The sequence below is a fragment of the Nansenia antarctica genome (genome assembly GCF_963989245.1).
Source record: "Nansenia antarctica genome assembly, chromosome: 1".
In the NCBI taxonomy this organism is placed as follows: Eukaryota; Metazoa; Chordata; class Actinopteri; order Argentiniformes; family Microstomatidae; genus Nansenia; species Nansenia antarctica.
The window spans coordinates 35,762,817-35,782,888 of record NC_137674.1 but is presented as its reverse complement, the minus strand read 5'-3'; the positions used below and the strand labels follow the sequence as shown (position 1 = coordinate 35,782,888).

Below are 20,072 nucleotides of genomic sequence, written 5' to 3'. Positions count from 1 at the left end.
AGTTTACTTTTATCTATAGTCAAGAATCTCACACCGATGACACAAGAGGACGTAGACTAGTCAAGGCTCTGACTAGCTGGTTTAACCCACTGTAGACTAGTCAAGGCTCTGACTAGCTGGTTTAAACCACTATAGACTAGTCAAGGCTCTGACTAGCTGGTTTAAACCACTATAGACTAGTCAAGGCTCTGACTAGCTGGTTTAAACCACTATAGACTAGTCAAGGCTCTGACTAGCTGGTTTAAACCTCTGTAGGCTAGTCAAGGCTCTGACTAGCTGGTTCAAATCATGTAGACTACTCAAACAAAAAAAACAAAAAAAATGTTTTAGTTCAAATAGCATTAAGTCAACTTAACAATCCTTCCACTGTCATAAAAAGCATTGTCCTAAAGGTGTGTAGGTGAAGAGTATTGAGAGGTTGTGTTATTTTGATATGGAGATGTGGAGGAGGGGCGGAGGGTCATTAGTGAAGTAACATTTGTCTAAACCTTCTTCCTGTGTGGATCTGTCCTCTACGCCACCGTACTGTAGGACACATCAGCTACCGACTCATAGACAAACTGGTACTTCTGCACAAACACACATGCACACGCCCACACACAGCAAGTGTTAATAGGTGTCAGGTGAGCTTTATCTTCAGAGACGACTGTACATCTAGGAACTGCTTTGTTGTTTTCTGTTTACAGGAGGTGAAGAAGATTATCTACCCCGCTCCACCCTCCTCCCCCTCCCCTCCCCTCTCCCCCCCAGTACACAGAAACACAATGAAGGACTAACACACATTACCATACATACTATAGCGTGTACAGAAAAAACAATGTAAAAAAAATAATAATAATAGAAAAGCAAAGGAGAAAATGTCAATAATTAATCAGGATTTAAATGGTTTGATTTAGAGAGCTTACTGTGCTGTGAACCTATACAATTTACCCGTTTCTTCAAGGAGCAAAGACTCAAAACTAAAACTAGAATAAGAGCGGGAGGATATCGTCTGGAGGACAAACAGTAATATTCACTGAATAGACATTTGTTAGAACTCCAGAAGAAGAGCAGGAAAAAGGCAGATAGTGCATAAAAGGTTCTCCTTTCATTTCTTTAATTTTTTTTAACTTAAATTCAAGCTGCATTAAATACAGGCCGTTTTGTACAGGACAATTGCACTTCACAAAAAAACAGAAATATACAAACACACACAAGGAAATGTGAATCAAATTAATTACAGCAACAACCAAAAAAGAAAAAAAAGAAAAAAAAAGAATTGTTTTCAGCTGATTATTAAAAAAGAAAAGAAAAAAAAGAAAACCTGGACTCTCTGGTTATGGATTAGGTTAGAGGGGAGTGTTGGGGTCGGATGAAAAATAAACGTGAGACAAAATGGAGGGTGGGGTCCTGAAGTCCAGATGGGACAGGTGCTGCACTATCCAGGGGGTTGTGAGTGCGCATCTCCTCCTCCTCTTCCTCTTCCTCCTCCTCTTCCTCCTTCTCCTCCTCCTCCTCGTATTTCCCTTCTTAAAAACTGAGCGCTCAGAGTGGTAGAGAGAGCCTGCTGAGCGGAGCTGCTGTTGGGGGGTCCGGAGGGAGGGTGGAGGGGGGGCGGCGTGTAAACTCTGTGCTGTGTTAGTGGCGGGGGGGGGCGTTACCACATGTCGTCTGTGGACGCTGAGTCCTTGACAGGAGAGGGAGGGAAGGAGGGAAGACCAAACCCTTCAGACACTGAGAGTTTACATCCAAGGAAGAACAACCCTTCAGACAACTGAGAGAGTTTACATCCAAGGGCTCTCGATTTCAATTCCTGGAGGTGCCTCCGCAAAATGTGTGGTATCTTTTGTAACCCTGTAGAGAGGGTTTTCATCTCCTCCTACAAGGCTAGTTATGAGCTTACAACAGGAGTCGTACATGGATGGAAAGATGTCAATAACTAATTTGAGAAGATCTGTGAAAGCCAGAGCCTTCCTGGTAATTGAGATTGAGATCCCTGGTATAAACAGCATTTCCTTCAAATATAATAACAGATAAAAATGTCTTCTTGTATTCTTAAAATGTACCCATAATGCATTGTAAAAGATTCTGTGTTTCCTAGGCTGTACTGATGATATAGCACAGGTAACTCATTGACACCAGAAACTGAAGAGACAACATTGTTCCTGCTTTATGCAGCAGGGACAACGTTTGAATGTATGTCTGAATTGCACACCTGTGTTTCAGGAGTTTGTAAAGCATTTACCGCTAGTTCGAAGTTAACTATGTTTAGAGATTGATTCACAAACTATCATTAACAGTTCTAACTTTCGTTGTATCCAAGGGTTTTTACAACAGATTAAAATACTATGCCTTCAGAACGCTTTACAAACCATGAGCATGCAAGGTGTCATCATGACAATGTTTTGATTATGAATAGCCTAATGAATGGCAACTTTATGAATGACCTTGTTAGTATTGACTGCTTCATAAATTAACTTCTAACGGTCTTTCAGACGGCTCTTGTTATGCTATCCCATTGAGGATGAAGACAATTGCAGCAACCAAAACAGAACGCCCTAAGCACCGTCCTTCATGTTGTTTGTCTCCTGAGACTGTAAAGGCCAAATGAGAGCAACCAAAGAAGCGTTTGAACCGTTCTTCCGCAGAAATCAAATTGCAGAACGTGCCTTTAAAAAATACATGAATGTCGCCGACTCTCAAGAGAGCGGCCATCTTTATCTCAAGAGAGCGGCCATCTTTATCTGTCAGTGACTCCGGGAGTCTACAGAGTAGTAGCACACGTGCTACAAAACTAAATACCGCTGTGCATAGATATACACACAGACAAAAGGGGCCCTATTATTATTATTATTATTATTACTATTATTATTATTATTATTATGGTGTGACTAGAATCTTGATTTGGTGGATCTGATCCGTGACCGTGATGACTAATTCAGGAGGGCACAAACAACCACTGGCTGAAGAGAACGTCAATTGTAAACAGTGCCGGAGGGAGGGCAAATACAATATGAGGACACTAAATCGTGAGGTAATCGTTGATACGGGTGATTTCTCATCACTCAATGAATAGCTGGTTTCAGAGACCCAGAGTAAACACATCCATGGGTAGAATAGGTCTGAATTGGGGCCCAGTCTCTGATAAAAACAATTATTAAGCTTTTACTTTTAGTCTTTTCCATGAAATCAAACTACCATAGTATTAATTAAAAGTGCACATTTTAAAGGCTTAAAATGGGTCTGTGAAATCAACTAAAACAGCTTCTTTTGCTGACTTACGAAATTATAACAGTGAGCCTGTACTGTTCCTAAACTTGGTGACAGATAATCAAATGAATCTCGCTTGACCAAGACATTTTGGTCTCTTATATATATATATACACACACACACAGTACCAGTCAAAGGTTTGGACACACTTCCCCATTCAATTGGAATTTTGACTGGTACTGTATGTATGTATGTGTGTATATATGTATATATATATATATACACATATATACACACACACATTATATATACACACATATATATATACACACACACATCATATATATATATATATATATATATATATATAAGCTGCAATGTCAAATCAGGAGTGAACGAATAACTATCCATTATATAACAGGACTCAAATGTGGGCTAGGATGTTATGCTATGGAAATGACTTATGGGCTATAAACAAGAATGATATTCAAAACAAACATGTTTGAGTCTGAATTCTGAAAGTGTTAATATCTCAAATGTTTCAGATGATGTAGATGAACAGATGTCAGGAAAGAAACAGGAAACACAGGTGTGTAATTGTTTCTTTCCCTGCGACTTATGAACACAAGTGTACGCAACACACACACAGACACGCGCACACACACACACACACACACACACAAACAAACACACGTACACAAGCATTCAGTAACCCTACCTTACAGCTCAATACTAAGCAGGTACTTAGTTAGAAAGTACTAGAACAACCGTTATTGCATTGTACTACACCTGCCGCTTCTTTTACCTTCACTGACACAAACACAGATATGTGCCATGTATGGCTAGGTAGGTAGTTACCAATGGTGCTCAGAAATCGAGCTCACCTTTACTGAGGTAAGTACCTGGTAGCACCTGTTGTTATCACATAGTTACTGAGGTAAGTACCTGGTAGCACCTGTTGTTCTCACATAGTTACCACAGACCTTTACTGAGGTAAGTACCTGGTAGCACCTGTTGTTATCACATAGTTACCACAGACCTTTACTGAGGTAAGTACCTGGTAGCACCTGTTGTTATCACATAGTTACCACAGATTAGCTTCGTTGCTACTGGGTGATTATTAGACCAGACATGGTTATACTGTAAGGTAAAGGGTTACCCAACACTTGACTAGACAGGCTGTTAGGTGGACAACTAAACAAGCTGTTCTAGGTGGACAGTTAAACAGGCTGTTCTAGGTGGATAACAGGCTGTTCTAGGTGGCCAGTTAAACATGCTGTTCTAGGTGGATATCAGGCTGTTCTAGGTGGACAGTTAAACAGGCTGTTCTAGGTGGACAGACAGCTAAACAGGCTGTTCTAGGTGGATATCAGGCTGTTCTAGGTGGATAACAGGCTATTCTAGGTGGACAGACAGCTAAACAGGCTGTTCTAGGTGGACAGCGGCACACAGGAGATACTTACTGTGTCGTCACTCCGGTAGGGGTTGAGTTTGTTGTACATGGCTTCAACAACGCTTCGTCTAAGACAAAGAAAGAAAGTTGGGTTTAGTTTGGATTTAAAGGATTCACTGTGCCAAAGGTCCAATTAAAAAACACAAAAATACAGTGACCAAAGCAGACATAATAGAAATGCATTCTTGTCTTTCGTTTTTTCGTCCAGCACAGTAATTGCTAGCGTTGTCATTTCAACAAGATTTAACCTAAGTTGGATGCACTGATTGTACGGATAAGGGAATCTTCTAAGTGGCTAAAATGTAATACAAAGGCTTAGGGCAGAATTTCAGGGGGAAATTACATTTACACACACTATTTTCCCTCATAAACATTTGAACAACACAAAATGGTAAATGACTGACTTATATAGCGCCTTATTCCAAAGAGCTCTACAACGGCCTCTCATTCACCCATTCACACACACATTCACACACCAATGGCAGCAAGCTACCATGCAAGGCGCCGGCCCGCTCACTGGGAGCAATTTTGGGGTTGGGACACCTCGACACGTGGCCAGCTGGGCTTTGAACCACCGATCTTGTGATCATTAGATGCCGGCTCTACCTCCTGAGCCACAGCCACCCCAAAAAAAATAAAAAGGGGGAAAAAAGATGGCGTCTCACTCACTTGCTGGCCAGCTCTCCGCCTGGAGGGAGGTTGGGGATGCTCTCTGAGGCTAACGTCCTCATCACATGGACCAGGTCTGGGACCCCCTCCTCCCCCTGCTTCTTTATGATCTCTATCAGGAAACACAAACACAGACAGATTCTCTGACAGTGGCACAACCACCAACACTTCGCACCCCCGCCGCCCAGCAAATGTGCCACCATTTGGTCATGTCAATGAATTGTGACACGTTCTTTTGGTCCTCATATCGGCAACATCAAAATGTTCAGACTTTTCTTTTGAAACACGGAACTAAGTTTCAAGGTTGTTGAGAATCACAACACAAACTCGCTAGTCAAGCCAAAATACTGCAACAATGCAATGGATTCGACACTGCTACCTAGTTAACTACAACACTACTTTACATTGTTAGCAAGGCTCACAAAACAAGCTGTGTTAGTTGACTAGCGATGTGTCATTGATTTTCAACAACGCAGAAATGTATTGACATTTTTCTAAGAAAAGTCTGATTGTTACATCAGATCCTGATATGAGGACCAAAGCATTAGAACATGACACAATCAGTTGCTATTGGCAATATGGATGATGCTCCACCTTCTACTCTGCTCTCCAGGTATTTGTCCAGCTCCGCCTCCCGTTTCACAGCGTCTGGAGACACCTTGGGGGCGCCTGGGAGGCAGATCAGCACCACGCTCATGTTGTCCCGACTCCCCTGGTCAGAGAGAGAGAGCAACGCCAACAGTCATGTACCAAAGTACACCTGGACAGGTGTTTTATACAACAATGTGTATAGTGTGTTCTGTGTTCTATGTGGTCATGTTATCTGTTGCTTGTTGTTTCTGTTTTTCCCATATTGTCAGTGCCTTTGAGCCCCGGAAATGCACTATATACATTTTATGAATTATTATTATTATTATAGTAATGCAGCAACACATGAACACAGTTACACTCACGCGTCACGCCTCTTCATGAGAGGCAGTGAAATGCAGAGCGAAATATAATAATAATTATTATTATTATTATTTTAACTCTTTGACTGCCAGCCATGTTCAGAGCGGAGAGCTCCACACTGCCAGACTTTTGGGGCATTTTCGCTGAACTTTGAAGACCCACCAAATATTGACTTTTCGGACTACATAAACATTGAACATATCTACCAAAACTTTAGACTCTCTTCTTTCATCAGAAAAAGAAAGTTTGTTTCTAGCCTCTTTGAGTGTTTAGAAATCGGCCGTAGAACATAGGGTGGTTTCAGCAAAAACACCTGATTTTGACCAATAAACAGAGAAAACGAGCTTTTTCTGCAGAACTTTTTTTATTTTATTTTTTTTCTGCACTTTTTCTGTATCATCCGACTCTGAACTGTTTGAAGAGTCGCGCGATGGCCGCGATGCTCCGCGATGCTCCGCGATGCTCCGCAATGCTCCGCGCCGCAATGCTCCGCGCCGCGTTTGGCACATACCCTGATCCGTTTCGCCATTACTACAACCCACAGCAAGCCACTTCCTTCTCCAGGCTTTTATCGAACTACTGCCCCCATCTGGGTCCGAAATACATTACACCCAAGTCTGAAATTCACTCGCTAGGTGTAGAACATGTCAATAACGCGATCCCCGCGAAAAAAAAAAAAAAATCTATAAGACGCCAATTGGCGTCTTTGGCAGTCAACGTTACTATTGGCAGTCAATGAGTTAATAATAATACATTAGACCAGATATTGCGCTTTTATAGACACTCAAAGACGCTTTACAAACCGATAACTGAAACTGTTAAAGATTGTGTGTTGCTACTTTGGTGCTACCTCTGGTATGGTTGATTGTTGGTTTGTTGTTTTTATATCCTGCTTATTTTATTATCGGTTTTTGTATTCTGCTGCAATGCCAATGTCGAATGAACCAGGGGGGTATTCCATCAACGTCGCTAAAGGAAAATCTAGGTTTATTTTGATAAGTCTCGTGAGATTAATCAAAATAAGCCTTTTTCCCCCCACTAAACTTATCGAAAGAAGCCTAGATTTTCCTTTAGCAACGTTGATGGAATACCCCCCTGAACCCAAGAATGTTACTTTGTGTACCCGTACATTGATCCAATAAAAGCAAATCTGATCCTGATTGTGATTCTGACTCCTACATACTGACGGGCCTCACCTTGTTTAAACTGTTAAAGACTGAGTGTTGCTACTTTGGCCGCTACCGCTGCTATGGTTGATTTGTTGTTTTTATATATCCTGCTTATTTTATTATTGTTTTTGTATTCTGCTGCAGTTATGCCAATGTCGAATGAACCGTAACCCAAGAATGTTACTCTGTGTACCCGTACGTTGTAACAAAAGCAGTTCTGATTCGGATTCCTCCATACTGACGGGCCTCACCTTGTATAAGCAGGTGTCGACGATCTCGTTGCAGACCCTCTCCAGGTCCTCCGTCACCTCCAGCCGGGACCTGACGAAGTCACACAGCTCCTCGTTGGCCATGACGTCCCAGATGCCGTCGCACGCCAGCACAATGAACTCGTCCTCTGCCTCCGCCCTCTCGATGGCGTACACCTCGGGCTCGGGGGACACCAGCTGCTCCGTGGGTCCTTTCCCGTGCACGCACTTGTAGTCGAAGTCCCCCAGCGCCCGGGACACGGCCAGGGACCCGTTCACCCGCTGGATCATGACCGAGCCGCCGGCGTTCTGGATCCTCTCCTTCTCCAGCGGGTTGCTGGGCTTATGGTCCTGCGTGAAGAAGTGGACGCTCCCGCCGCGGCTAAGGATGCCCCGCGAGTCCCCGCAGTTGATGAAGTAGACGTGGCCGGGCGAGATCATCACACCCACCGCCGTGGAGCCGCTGCGGTCCACGCCGTGCTTCTTCTCCGAGATGGAGCGCATGTGCTCATCGATCTGCAGGAAGCCCGTGCGGATGGCGGTCTTGACGCCGTCTACAGCGGAGAGCTCTTGCTCCAGTGCGCTGAGGAAGTCCGGGTTGCTGGTGATGTGCTCCAGGAGGTGCTCACAGCAGTACTTGGCCACCTGGGATCCGGCGTGGCCGTCGTACACCGCGAAGAAGGACCAGGGGTCGAGGCCGTGGGGCAGGCCGATCACGGCCGTGTGCGCGTCCTCCATCTCCACCCGCCAGCCCTGCATGCTGCTCAGGCCGTAGGTCAGGTTGTTGCCCCCGCCGTGAGCGTTGTGCTTCTCCATCTTTGGCTTGTCCAGGAACGCCCCCATTATCGTATCCCCCCTTATAACCTTCAGGACACGGGGGTTAAAAACAAGAAAGCAGACAGACAAACAGATTTTTAAAAACACACACAGGTGAAAATGAGACGGTCAGTATTATTAGGAGAAACACAAGTGATAATAGGACTTTGAGGTTTTAGCTAAATACGCTTAAAATGACAAATGACTGACAGAGGGGTATAATATCTTAAACCGGTTTATTCTCTGTAAGACTTAAGATATTTACAAAACAAACAACCAAATAACCCTCCCAAAATAACCATATTGGATTAAATATTACTCGTTTATTAGATGTATGGATTAGTGAGAGGCAGATGACACAGCTGCCATCCTTTTATGGCAAAAAGATTAGCACCTTAGGACTGAGTTCAGGCTCTGGTCTAAAAATAGGTGAATTGGAGACATATTTGGTTCACTGGCTAGAAACATAGATACAGATGAAGAACTAGCTAAAAGCCATTCTCTCTCACAGGTGGTCAACTATTGTGTAAGTCGAAAACAGACAGACAGAGAACAGCATTGCAAAAGAAATGTCACATCAACCGTCCAAATGAGCGACCAGGCAGTTGTTCATGTCGCTGTTAGCTCCTCCTGAACCCCGCAACTAGCGGTCTTAGCTTAACATAAGCTTATCTTAGCATCAACGCTTAATAATAATGCTTAGCTTAGCATTAGCTTAGCAGCCAGGCTAGCTAACGAGCTCAGTTGACAACGGTTGGGGGTTAGCTAGTAATAGTCAAGACACTGTGTAGCTATACAAATTCATAGAGAAGGGGGGGAAAAAGGGGCTGACGTTTTGATGTGATGATCACGACAAAAACAAGTCTGTTTTCAACTATGTTTAGCCCGGCTAGCTGGTTAGCTTAGCGTCAATATGCTACTGTCGTGTCTGTCTCTGTGTGTCTGTGCTGACAACCAACATAAACACACACAGCCCTGCTGGGCCCTGAACCCCTTCAACCTCACAGCTCAACGGCTTCACATTTAGACCAGTGAATGACACATGTCAACAGTAGTCACCTTTCTGTATGATGTTCCCATAATGAATGGTTAGCAATCACACACATGCATGTATAGTAGTGTTCTGTTTCATAGTTAGTTTGTAAACGTCCATTTATGGATCGCAAACGTTAATGCCTTTGGTTGTGGAGTTGTCCCGACTTCAGATGCACTCGAACGCACCGATCTCGTCGTTAAGACTTCACCGACTGGGAGCTCCGAGTTCCCGACAACTAAACGAACCTACACCGTTACCATCATAATTAAGACTTTCAGAACGAACCTGGTGCGCCCGGTTAGTAGATCCGAATGTTTGACGGGCCTTGCTGCTACACAGACACGGCCTAGCCTCGTCCTACTAGTATGGCTAATGAGAGAGGCTAAGATTAAGCTAAGCTAACTCCAAGTATGGCTTATGAGAGAGATGCTAAGCTAAGCTAAGCTAGCTCCTAGCTGTCAAGTCCAACGGTACCAACCACGGCGGACATCGTCAACCCCCATTCATTGTGACTTACCAACAATCCTTCAGACCTGTTCTGTTCGTAGGTGTTCAGTAACAGCGATGAGAGGCTGAGAGAGACGGCAGAGACAGAGACACCGCGGAGAGGAGGAGGGAGCTGCGGGTGTAGCTTAGCAGCAATCACCTCTCTGGTGCATTCAATTTGTGAAAGTGAGCAACTCCCTGTTGTCTTTAAACCAGGAATGCATTACGGTACTTGATCTAATTTGGGCTCCGTGAAGTAGATTTCTTAAATGTTTAGTTCCTCCTCTGGACTGGAAGTTTTTAGGCCGGAGCTGTTATGGCCAAATAGTGTCAAAGCCGAAACGCTTTTAGCCCCCCCAGCCTCTCTCTCCGCCTGACAGCTTGACAGCAGCAGCAGCAGCACCTAGCTGGCTGAAACCTAGGCTGCGTTCGTAAAGTCGCTCCGAGAGCGCCGGGGCGCACACTGGGTTCGACGTCATACAGGGAGCAAGTCATTTGATTGGACGAGAGGCGTTCCCTGTGTAATGATCAGAGTTCCGGAGCGTGTTTACGAACGCACCCAGGGCTCGGAAAGAACCCGGATGTTGCAGGTTGCGTACTTGAAAGCATTACATCATCCATACCAGGCGCAGGCAGGCAGACTGACGCAGAATCAGATGCATCAAAACTCCACAGATGAATTGGGAGACTGGAATAAACACATGGTCATTTAGAATCTACCACACATTATAGACTAAACAGATATGTAGGCTAAATATTTTATTTCATCCTAGAACATCCTATAATGGAATATAAAGGCATGGGATATAACAATATAGTACTGTTATAGTACTAGTATAAATTAATTGGAGACTGCAATACACACATGTTCATTTAGAGTCCACCACAGATAATAGACTAAACAGATATATAGAACATCCTAATGAAATATAAAGGCATGGGATATAACAATATAGCAAATATACACACGGTATATGAAGATATCGATGCCTAAGCATACGTACTGTAAAAAAGTGGACACAACTGTGGCTGCAGTATTTCCATTTTCTAAATATTATTTTTTCCCCCCAACTCTATCACTCTAATTAATTGCATCAGTATAGCTTCTTATTGTATCGAATATTCATTATTTTTATGTAGCTGTACTTTGACATTTCAATGTGGAACTCTCTCTAAAATATGGAACATCCCAAAAATATTAAATAACATCACTGTTGGGTTTTGATCATGTTTTTTTTACGTGTGAACCGTAGCCGGAAGTTTGAAGATAATTAATTATTCGGTTCCGGGTTACATCTAGTAAACATAAACCTGCTGAAAAATTCGAACTAATTATTTTTAACGAGCTGAATCTCTGACTAGATGTCCGTCGCAGGGTTGTAGAGGCAGCAGCATATCGGAGAGGAACAGCTGAAGGATGGATGTTTCCCTGCCGTCCGTGTTGCTCGCCGGCGTCACCCTGTATGTGGCTGTGCAGCTGGTGCGCTTCATATTCGCGGACGCTGATTTTACATTACTGTGGGCGTGCATGTTAGGGAGCAGACCAGGTAACACACCTGTCATTACCAGGTAACACACCTGTCATTACCAGGTAACACACCTGTCATTACCAGGTAACACACCTCGTGAGCTTAGAATTATAAGGTTCTATCTCCGTTTAGGGTAGTTCAGAGATATTGAGCGTCAACGTTTTTACATTCCATTATGTTTTGTGAGATGGAACCTTTGTATTTTATGAATTACTAACTAAAAAATGTCAACATTTTAAAAATAACACCACACAGGCATTAATAAACACCTAATGGATCAGATTATGTAAAAAAAAAATCAATTTTGACAAAAATGGAGATAGAACCTTATAATTCTAAAGTCACGACCTGTCATTACCAGGTAACACACCTGTCATTACCAGGTAACACACCTGTCGTGTTGTGTTGAACGCCAGTTCCGGGATTTCATTAGGCTAATCAAAAAACACTGTTATTTACAATAAGTAAACTGTAAGGAGACAGTTGTGACTGATCATTGCTTTATTTCTCTAGACTAGAGGAGTCTTTCACAAACAAGGCACAAGCCTAATCCTAGACTAAAAAAGCATCTTCAATGGAGAAAAGTGTCTTCAATTACGTTGAAATTGTGTTTTAGTCCAGGACTAGGCTAAGCCTCGTCTGTGAAACCGTCCCATTGAGACCGTGAGAGGTCAAAGTTTGTTTCATGGCACTCTCATTCTCAACCCTCAGAGCTGGTCAGCAACATGCTTTAGGGTCTTTTTTTATAGGGTGCCATTTGGACTTCATAACTTGTGAAAAATAAATTGTTGATTTACCTATATTTTAAGTTCTATTATATAAAGGACCTATCTAACTTGCTGAAAAACATAGTGGTTGAGCTCATGCACCTGAATTGTATTTTATTTAGAATACACTCTGTTAGTTGAATAGGGCTAATGCATTAATGCATGTAAAGCACTTTGAATTGCCCCAGTTGTATGAAATGTGCTATACAAATAAACTTGCCTTGCATAGGGCTAACAGAGTGGACACTAACAGGGTGGACATTTTTTAGTTAAAGTTAGCCTTTAGCCTGCCTGTGTTAGCATAATGCTTAGTATGACCATGAATACTTGATGAGGAATCTAATTTGCATTAAACACTTTTTGGAAATTATTCAATTTGATTGATCTCCTCAATACTTAGGCCTAACAGGGTGGACATGTTATGGTCAACCACATTAAACTCACTTAATAAAAACACAACAATCAGATGGTAAAAGAGGTAGAAAATCACACATCTTACCACATTTCAATTTCCCTCCACTGATGTGATGTCACCTCATGAGAGTGATGTGATTGAGAAATATGTTTTGTTTTTTAAAGGGACATTAACACAGCTCAACAGGGTGGACAGTGACCGCAGGGACAAACATACCACCTTAATTTTTCATACAAAATATTTTTTTGGGGGGGGGATTAAAACTATATTTGATTCAATAGACATTGCTCAGAAAAATGTAATAATAATAACATATTTGGAAATGGAATATGTTTTTATTAGTTCTTTTTTTAGATTGAAGTTGAATGAACAACACTGGGGACATGAAAAAAAAATCATTTACATGTTTAACCAAAGATTTTAAAATGTAAAAAAAAAAAACCATATCATTGTATTCATAATAAATAACAATTGACTATACATGAAAAAACGAATGGAATTAGTATTTGTCCAAATTTAGACAAAATACAACATGATTTGTACTGGGGACGGAAAAGGCACCATATTTAAAAAATGACCCTTTAATCAGATTGCCCTCAAGGGTAAAGGGCAAAAGGGGTCGTGTATCCCTCTTTATGGTTGGGACATTCTTTGACTATAACACAGTTATGTAGCGGACATCTTACATACACTTACAATGATATACATATACGACGACACAATGATATACATAGATTTGTTTATCCTCCACAATTCCTAATGACTTTGAACACACACTGTTCCCCATGTCTGCTTGTCAGGCAACAGTAATACCACCTGCTCACTTTAGTAAGTAAGTAAGTAAAGCTTTATTTATATAGCGCCTTTCGTACATGAAATTCAACTCAAAGCACTTTACTCTCTGCCTACCTGTCTTACCTGTCTCTTACCTGTGTTACCTGTCTCTTACCTGTCTCTTAGAGACCCAGTTGAAAGGCCTGGTGGTCTGGGTCACAGGAGCCTCCAGTGGTATTGGAGAGGAGCTGGCGTACCAGCTGGCTGGGTGTGGGTCTCGCCTGGTCCTGTCTGCCCGCCGCGTGGATGAGCTGAACAGGGTGAAGCGGCGCTGTCTGGGTGAGTGAAGAACTGTCACAAAATGGCTGAAGTGCTTCACCAGGTGGGGGTTACACTTTGGTGGTGGATGGTGTGAGTTACCTCAGGGTTAGGTTAGGTTCCATACAATAAAATCACTTTTTTACATATACTGTTATAATAATAATAATAATTATTATTATTATTATAATAATACTTGCTGAAATATGCTACTGAATTGGTCTCTCAATCTTGCAATTATATCTTTATGAGTGTCATGACATCTTTTAAATTGTATCATGCAGTTGATATGTTTGCACCTATGCAATCATTGTGTTGATTCTCTCTCTGTAGAATGATAAAAACGACATTAGCCCACTGCTACAATGCATAGAAAAAGAAAGGGATTTATGGCAAATGTGACAAAAAACACCAACCTTTTCCATATGTTCTTTCGAAGAGTGCTCCAACTTACAAGATGAGGACGTTCTTATTCTTCCTCTGGATCTGCTGGATAGGGCGTCCCACGAGGCAAAGACCCAAACTGCTCTCCAGCACTTTGGCAACGTAAGACCACCACTGCACCTGATCATGGAGAACTTCCCCAATTTCTCTTTTTTTATTTCAGCCAGCTTAATTCATCTTACTTGTCTCTGACCATTTCCAATTGATTAACTACTCAGTCAAGGTTGAAGTTACTTGGAATTAGTAATATAGGATATACTCTCTTAGTATTCACTTAATAGTGTTGCCGTACTTATTTAAAAGACAAGGCACTTTATTTAACATATATTTCTCTCACCACCAATCAGATCGCATGATGCACATATACTCAATAAGTCAAATGCCGCTCAGTCTTATAAGGTGATTTTTCTCATAAGATGTTTTTTTAAAGGGACAATGCATATTAATGAACATAAAAATATGTAAATACGCCAGATTTAGCCAGAAGGTACATTTTCATCCATAGTCCCTCGCTAGTTATAAAAAGGCTTCCTAAAAAGATAAAATAACATCACAGAGTAAACGCATACATAGCAAACGTAATACTGTATATCATATTGTCACTGTCAAATTTTAGCATCATTTCCCAGTTCATTTTTAACTGATAAACCCAATTAATTCCAGTGGGGGGAAAAATAACAGATAATTGTCTGTACGTGACTCACATAACAATCTGTCTCTAGCTAGCTAGCATAGCTCCCATCTCCTCTTCTGTATGGCAGGGTTCCTGCAGGTTTCAACAAGTCAAATTTAAGACCTTTTTAAGACTACTTTTTATAGAATTCTAGACCTATTTCACAGCCATACCGGCAAAAGTATGAAGGAAAGAAGAAATAATTTATTCACATTCAGCATAAGAACTAACCTAACATACTACGAACATACTATGCCCTTTCAGGTCGACGTCCTGATCAACAACGGCGGGCGTAGCCAGCGTTCTCTGTGCATGGAGACCAGCGTGGATGTGTACCAGGCCCTGATGGAGCTCAACTTCCTGGGCACGGTGTCGCTCACCAAGCAGCTGCTGCCCCACATGACCCGGCGGGGGACGGGCGCCGTGGTTACGGTCAGCAGCGTGGTGGGCATCGCCGGGGCACCCCTGGCAACCGGATACTCCGCCAGCAAACACGCCCTGCAGGTCAGGTGACTCAGTCTGACCTCTAGCCTCAACACCTAGACAGCAAACACACCCTTCAGGTCAGGTGAACCTGAGGTGTTGACCTCTGACCTCAACACCTAGACACCACCTAGATACATACGCCATTTAGCTGACACTTTTATCCAAAGCAACTAACATTGCAGTGAGTGCATACATTTTCAGTATATATGGTCCCAACGGGAATCGAACCCACAACCTAAGCGTTGTTAGCGCCATGCTCTACCAACTGAACCACAGAGGATCACAGAGGACCACCTAGACACCAATACACCACCTAGACACCACCTAAACACCAATACACCACCTAGACACCACCTAAACACCAATACACCACCTAGACACCAACACAGAAACATCCATCAGTCTCCCGTCACTGTGGCAATCCCACTCAGCCACACTGATAAACAACACCCTCAGCTGAGCAGCAGCGAGCTGTGGAGTGGACCTCAATTAATTTAGCTCAATCTTGAGGTAGCATGGTGTCCATTAGAGGGGGCGGCTAAAGTGTGTTTCACGACGCCGTATTATACCGCTAAACACACGGCGGAAAAAACCTTTGTAGATGCCTTTGTTGATTCAGGCCATAACATCGATGTTTTGTCCACAGGGGTTTTTCAATTCTCTTCGCACAGAGCTGACGGACTACCCAAAGATACTGATCAGTACCGTGTGTCCGGGCCCTGTACAGTCGCAGATAGTCCAGAACGCTTTCACAGAGGACGTGGGAAAGGTGTGTTTTTCTGTCACTTTTTGTTCTGTTTATTGAGGTTTCATTCATTTTTCGCAGTGGTCTAAAGAATATATTCATCAGGCAAGCCATTGGTCTTTGGACAGATTGTTTGTTATAAAACAATGATATGGTGGCCTGGGGATGGTCCAGTGGTCTAGCACCATGGCCTGGGGTGGTCCAGTGGTCTAGCACCGTGGCCTGGGGTGGTCCAGTGGTCTGGTACCAGTACCATGGCCTGGGGTGGTCCAGTGGTCTAGCACCATGGCCTGGGGTGGTCCAGTGGTCTGGTACCATGGCCTGGGGTGGTCCAGGGGTCTAGCACCGCTGTCTACAGTGCACACATATGTCAGCATGGGTTAGAATCCGGCCCATGCCCTGCTGACATGCCCTCTCTCCCTTCTTCTCCTTACTTTCCTGCCTGTCTTCACTGTATCTGTCCAATAAAATGAAAAATATGAGTGGGACTGCATTTAGAGTGCTGACACATCCCGTTTCAAGTTTCATAAGTGAAATAATGTATTGAAAAGAAATCGCATTCCAGCGACCACTTATATTTGGGAAACTATGAAGTAACCTAATTGTGTTGCAACTGTGCTTCCGGTGTTTTCGACATTAATGTATTATAGTAGTATAGTATAGGGCTCCATTATTTGAAATTGGTGGCTCAACAACGTCATTTTGAATCCCGGTTAACCGAAAAACTGCGGTTATGTTCGTTAACGGTTTAAAAAATTGGAAACCGTCCATCCATAAGTGTCTTACATACTTCTATTAACCCTTCCTCACCCAAGCCCATGCCCACCGCGGGGGACCAGCAACACAAGATGGCTACCGGTCGCTGCGTGCGTCTGATCCTGGTGGGCGTGGCCAACGGCGCCAAGGAGATGTGGATCGCCCAGCAGCCCTTCCTGCTGTTCTACTACGCCTGGCAGTACGCCCCTACCTGGGCCTGGGCCGCCACCGACCTGCTGGGCCGCAGGAGGGTCCAGAACTTCAAGGCCGGACTGGTATGTAACCTGCTTCTTCCTCAGCATAGATCTCAATATTATATCACTTTTATATTTTGGCCATTTAGTAGACGCCTTATTCCAAAGCGACTTACAATCGATACATTTGACTAAGCAAGTGAATCATCAAGCCACCAGTCGTAGCAGGAAGAGTAATCTAGCTCAGGCCAGGGGCCATTGACAGTCGTCGTGATAGAAGAAGAAAGAAATAATAAAAAATACAAAATTATAGACACTGGAGAACCAGTACAGGGGGTAGTAGAGATCTTAGGAGACACAGTATAGGGAGAAGCAGGTGTCTCAGGAGACACAGTGCTGGGGGGTAGGTAGATGTCTCAGGAGACACAGTGCTTGGGGGTAGTAGATGTCTCAGGAGAGAAGTTAAGGTGTAGCCTGGAGAGATGGGTCACTTAAATATGATAAATATGTAGTTTTTTTCAGATGCAAACTCTGTGCTATATGCTCATGCTTATATAATGTGGTGGGACACTGAATCGTAGCTCTGCTTAGTTTCTTAGTAGTGTGGACCAGGCTCCCTGACATAGTGGTTGTCCCGGACGCTGTTTATGCACGGCGTTGCTGTCACATTCTCTAAGGTTGACCTTGCCTCCCCAGGCCTGGGACATGGGGGGGTAGGGTAGGGGGGGGGACGCCAACCGTGTGAACAGTCAGTGAAAATATTTGAGTATAGCAGAGTGTGGCAGACACTATTTAGAGCTGTCTCTTAACAGCTGGGGGGCTCAGCTGCTACTGACCTTGCTGCAGTCTGATAGAGAGGGAGGAGGGGGGGCAGGGGTGGGGGGGGCGGGGGCAGGGGATGACAGTGAGGATGACTGCTGCCCAGCAGCGGAGACTGGCTGACTGACTGGCGTGGCTGGTGGCTCGCTGCTGGACTATGACAGCTGAGGGCCACACGTACACCTAAGGTCACGTAAGGTCACGTAAGGTCATATAAGGTCACGTAAGGTCACCCTCAGACTGGACAGACATTTCAGTGTTCTAGGATTCAGACAATGTTGCCCTGGCTGTTTGGATATATGGGGTATGTAGAGGAGGAATGTGAAAACGAGAGAGGAGAGACTGAGAGACTCATCTCTTCAGGCGACATCTTGTTGACTGTCCCTCCTAAAGACCTCTTCACCCCCCCCCCCCCCTGTACAGTTTCTCTACTGTAAATAAAAAAATTCTTCTAGCATTGTGACTGCCAACAGCTGGTCCTAGCATAGGTTAGTTTTTCTTACAATGACTGTATGTATAGATTATAGATAGATTCACTCACTTAGACAAAGGTACAACAAGTAAGTCGTGTCGGATAAAGGCGTCTGCTAAACTATAATGTACAAAATGTAAATAGAAAACATGCTGTTTATTTATTTTTTTACTAGTCTTCAAGTCAGTTATACAGTACGTCGATGTTTCAGTTAAATCAAATCACCAAGGCAAGGCCAAACCTTTACATAGCGAGGCTATGATGAATATGACAGAGTACCAGTAACCACCGATGTGATTCTTCATGTTTATCCACTACTTACCACAGCTGACATCATGCTGCACACATGTCCTGAGTGCGTCGTCCCAAGGCAGTCCATTACTTTACCTGCCGGAACCTTCTCTCCTGAGTGCTGTGTATAAAATGATGTCATTGTGCCGTTATCTGTAAGAAACACTTACAATTACGTTGTCTTCTTTCTTTCTTTTCAGGATGCGGATTCTGCTTACTTCACCAAGCCCAAGACATCCTGAAATGCACTTTTGTTTTTTGTTGCGGTAGCCGAGTGTGAAAGAGGGGGTTAATCACCTGCAGAGCTTCATGGCCGTCCCTTTTAGCTAAAGAGGAAATGTTTTAGGATAGCTTAAAGGGCTGGAGAGGGCTCTGGAAATGGAAACACTTGTTTTGCTCTTTGTTGTGTCACCTTTCAAATTAGGATTGGTGTTCCGGCAGGCTTCAAATTGGGGACAACAATCCTCTTCCTCTCCTCCTCTCCTCCTCTCCTCCTCTCCTCCTCTCTTCCTCTCCTCCCCCTCTCCTCTCCCTCTCCTGATTTCTGCTATTATTTGGAAGTCAATCACTGACCTACACTGTCCATCAGTACCATCAGCACATTTCTTTGGAAACATTTTATTATAAGTATATACAATTACACATATATACAGGTACATACCATACACAAATCACAGCAGAATCAACAGTACATGTACAGAAGACCATGTCAAAATTCAATTCATTGGCCTCTCTGTTGTAAACTGTAAACAAGTGAACTGTAAACAAAAGGATAGCAAAGTATTTACTAACCACATGACTGTACATGACATGTACTGCAAAGACCAACCAAAGGCACATCCTGAAATGTTAACACTTGATAATAAAATTACTAAATATTATGTCCCTTTTTGCCTTTGGGAACAAGAATCAAATCTCTGGGAAAACAACTGCAGAGGAGGTGAATCTGGAAGCATCGCATTGGCTGGGGGGGGGGGGGGGGGGGGGGTGTATTTGATCACATTTCACAAAGTACAAAAAAAAACATCCTACCAAAAATATTTCCTGCTTCAGAAAAAATGTCAATCTGTTACATGTGATGCAACTTTTTTTCCAGAACATGTGAATGATTAAAAAAGTTTGTTCTGAACAAACTTTGTCACTTTTATATATGTATCGTTCCAGAAAGCTCCTATCCGTCTCTCCGTCTGAACTAGTACCACACATTTGGTAATTCGATACGATAATAAATCACAAATAAGAGAACTGAGCTGCTGTGTCTCCTGAATCAATAAAGCCACAGTATCTGTCTGAGCCAACACCCCCCCCCCCCCCCCCCCACAGGACTATACCAGGGAGGGAGGGGGGGCATGGCTCTCTCAGTCGATGGGT

The 20,072-nt window shown here is 43.3% G+C and overlaps 2 protein-coding genes across 3 annotated transcripts; one reads left to right on the top strand and one right to left on the bottom strand.

The window, feature by feature from the left end:
* Positions 1-1,172: 1,172 nt before the first annotated feature.
* ppm1aa (protein phosphatase, Mg2+/Mn2+ dependent, 1Aa) lies at positions 1,173-8,523 on the bottom strand (the record flags this gene model as incomplete). 2 transcript variants are annotated; one of them, XM_080541090.1, is made up of 5 exons in its annotated part: positions 1,173-1,666; positions 4,654-4,711; positions 5,313-5,424; positions 5,907-6,024; positions 7,684-8,523. In XM_080541090.1, 5 exons carry the CDS (start codon positions 8,521-8,523, stop codon positions 1,637-1,639), a joined length of 1,158 nt encoding a protein of 385 aa, XP_080397216.1. In that variant the 3' UTR covers positions 1,173-1,636. The 2 variants fall into 2 exon arrangements, with proteins under 2 accessions (XP_080397216.1, XP_080397215.1); XM_080541089.1 differs by lacking the exon at positions 1,173-1,666 and having other exon boundaries at positions 4,595-4,711.
* A 2,822-nt stretch (positions 8,524-11,345) lies between these two features.
* dhrs7 (dehydrogenase/reductase (SDR family) member 7) lies at positions 11,346-19,741 on the top strand. Its single transcript, XM_080541108.1, has 7 exons — positions 11,346-11,565; positions 13,690-13,842; positions 14,261-14,367; positions 15,203-15,442; positions 16,071-16,193; positions 16,985-17,200; positions 18,902-19,741. The coding sequence occupies exons 1-7, from the start codon at positions 11,436-11,438 to the stop codon at positions 18,941-18,943; spliced, it is 1,011 nt and encodes a 336-aa protein (XP_080397234.1). The 5' UTR covers positions 11,346-11,435; the 3' UTR covers positions 18,944-19,741.
* Positions 19,742-20,072: the final 331 nt, after the last annotated feature.

Coding starts and splice junctions, on each gene's coding strand:
- dhrs7 (XM_080541108.1), top strand. CDS start 11,436: ATGGATGTTTCCCTGCCGTCCGTGTTGCTCGCCGGCGTCACCCTGTAT. Junction 14,368..15,202: donor CTCTCCAGCACTTTGGCAAC/GTAAGACCACCA, acceptor ATGCCCTTTCAG/GTCGACGTCCTGATCAACAA. Junction 15,443..16,070: donor CCAGCAAACACGCCCTGCAG/GTCAGGTGACTC, acceptor TTTTGTCCACAG/GGGTTTTTCAATTCTCTTCG.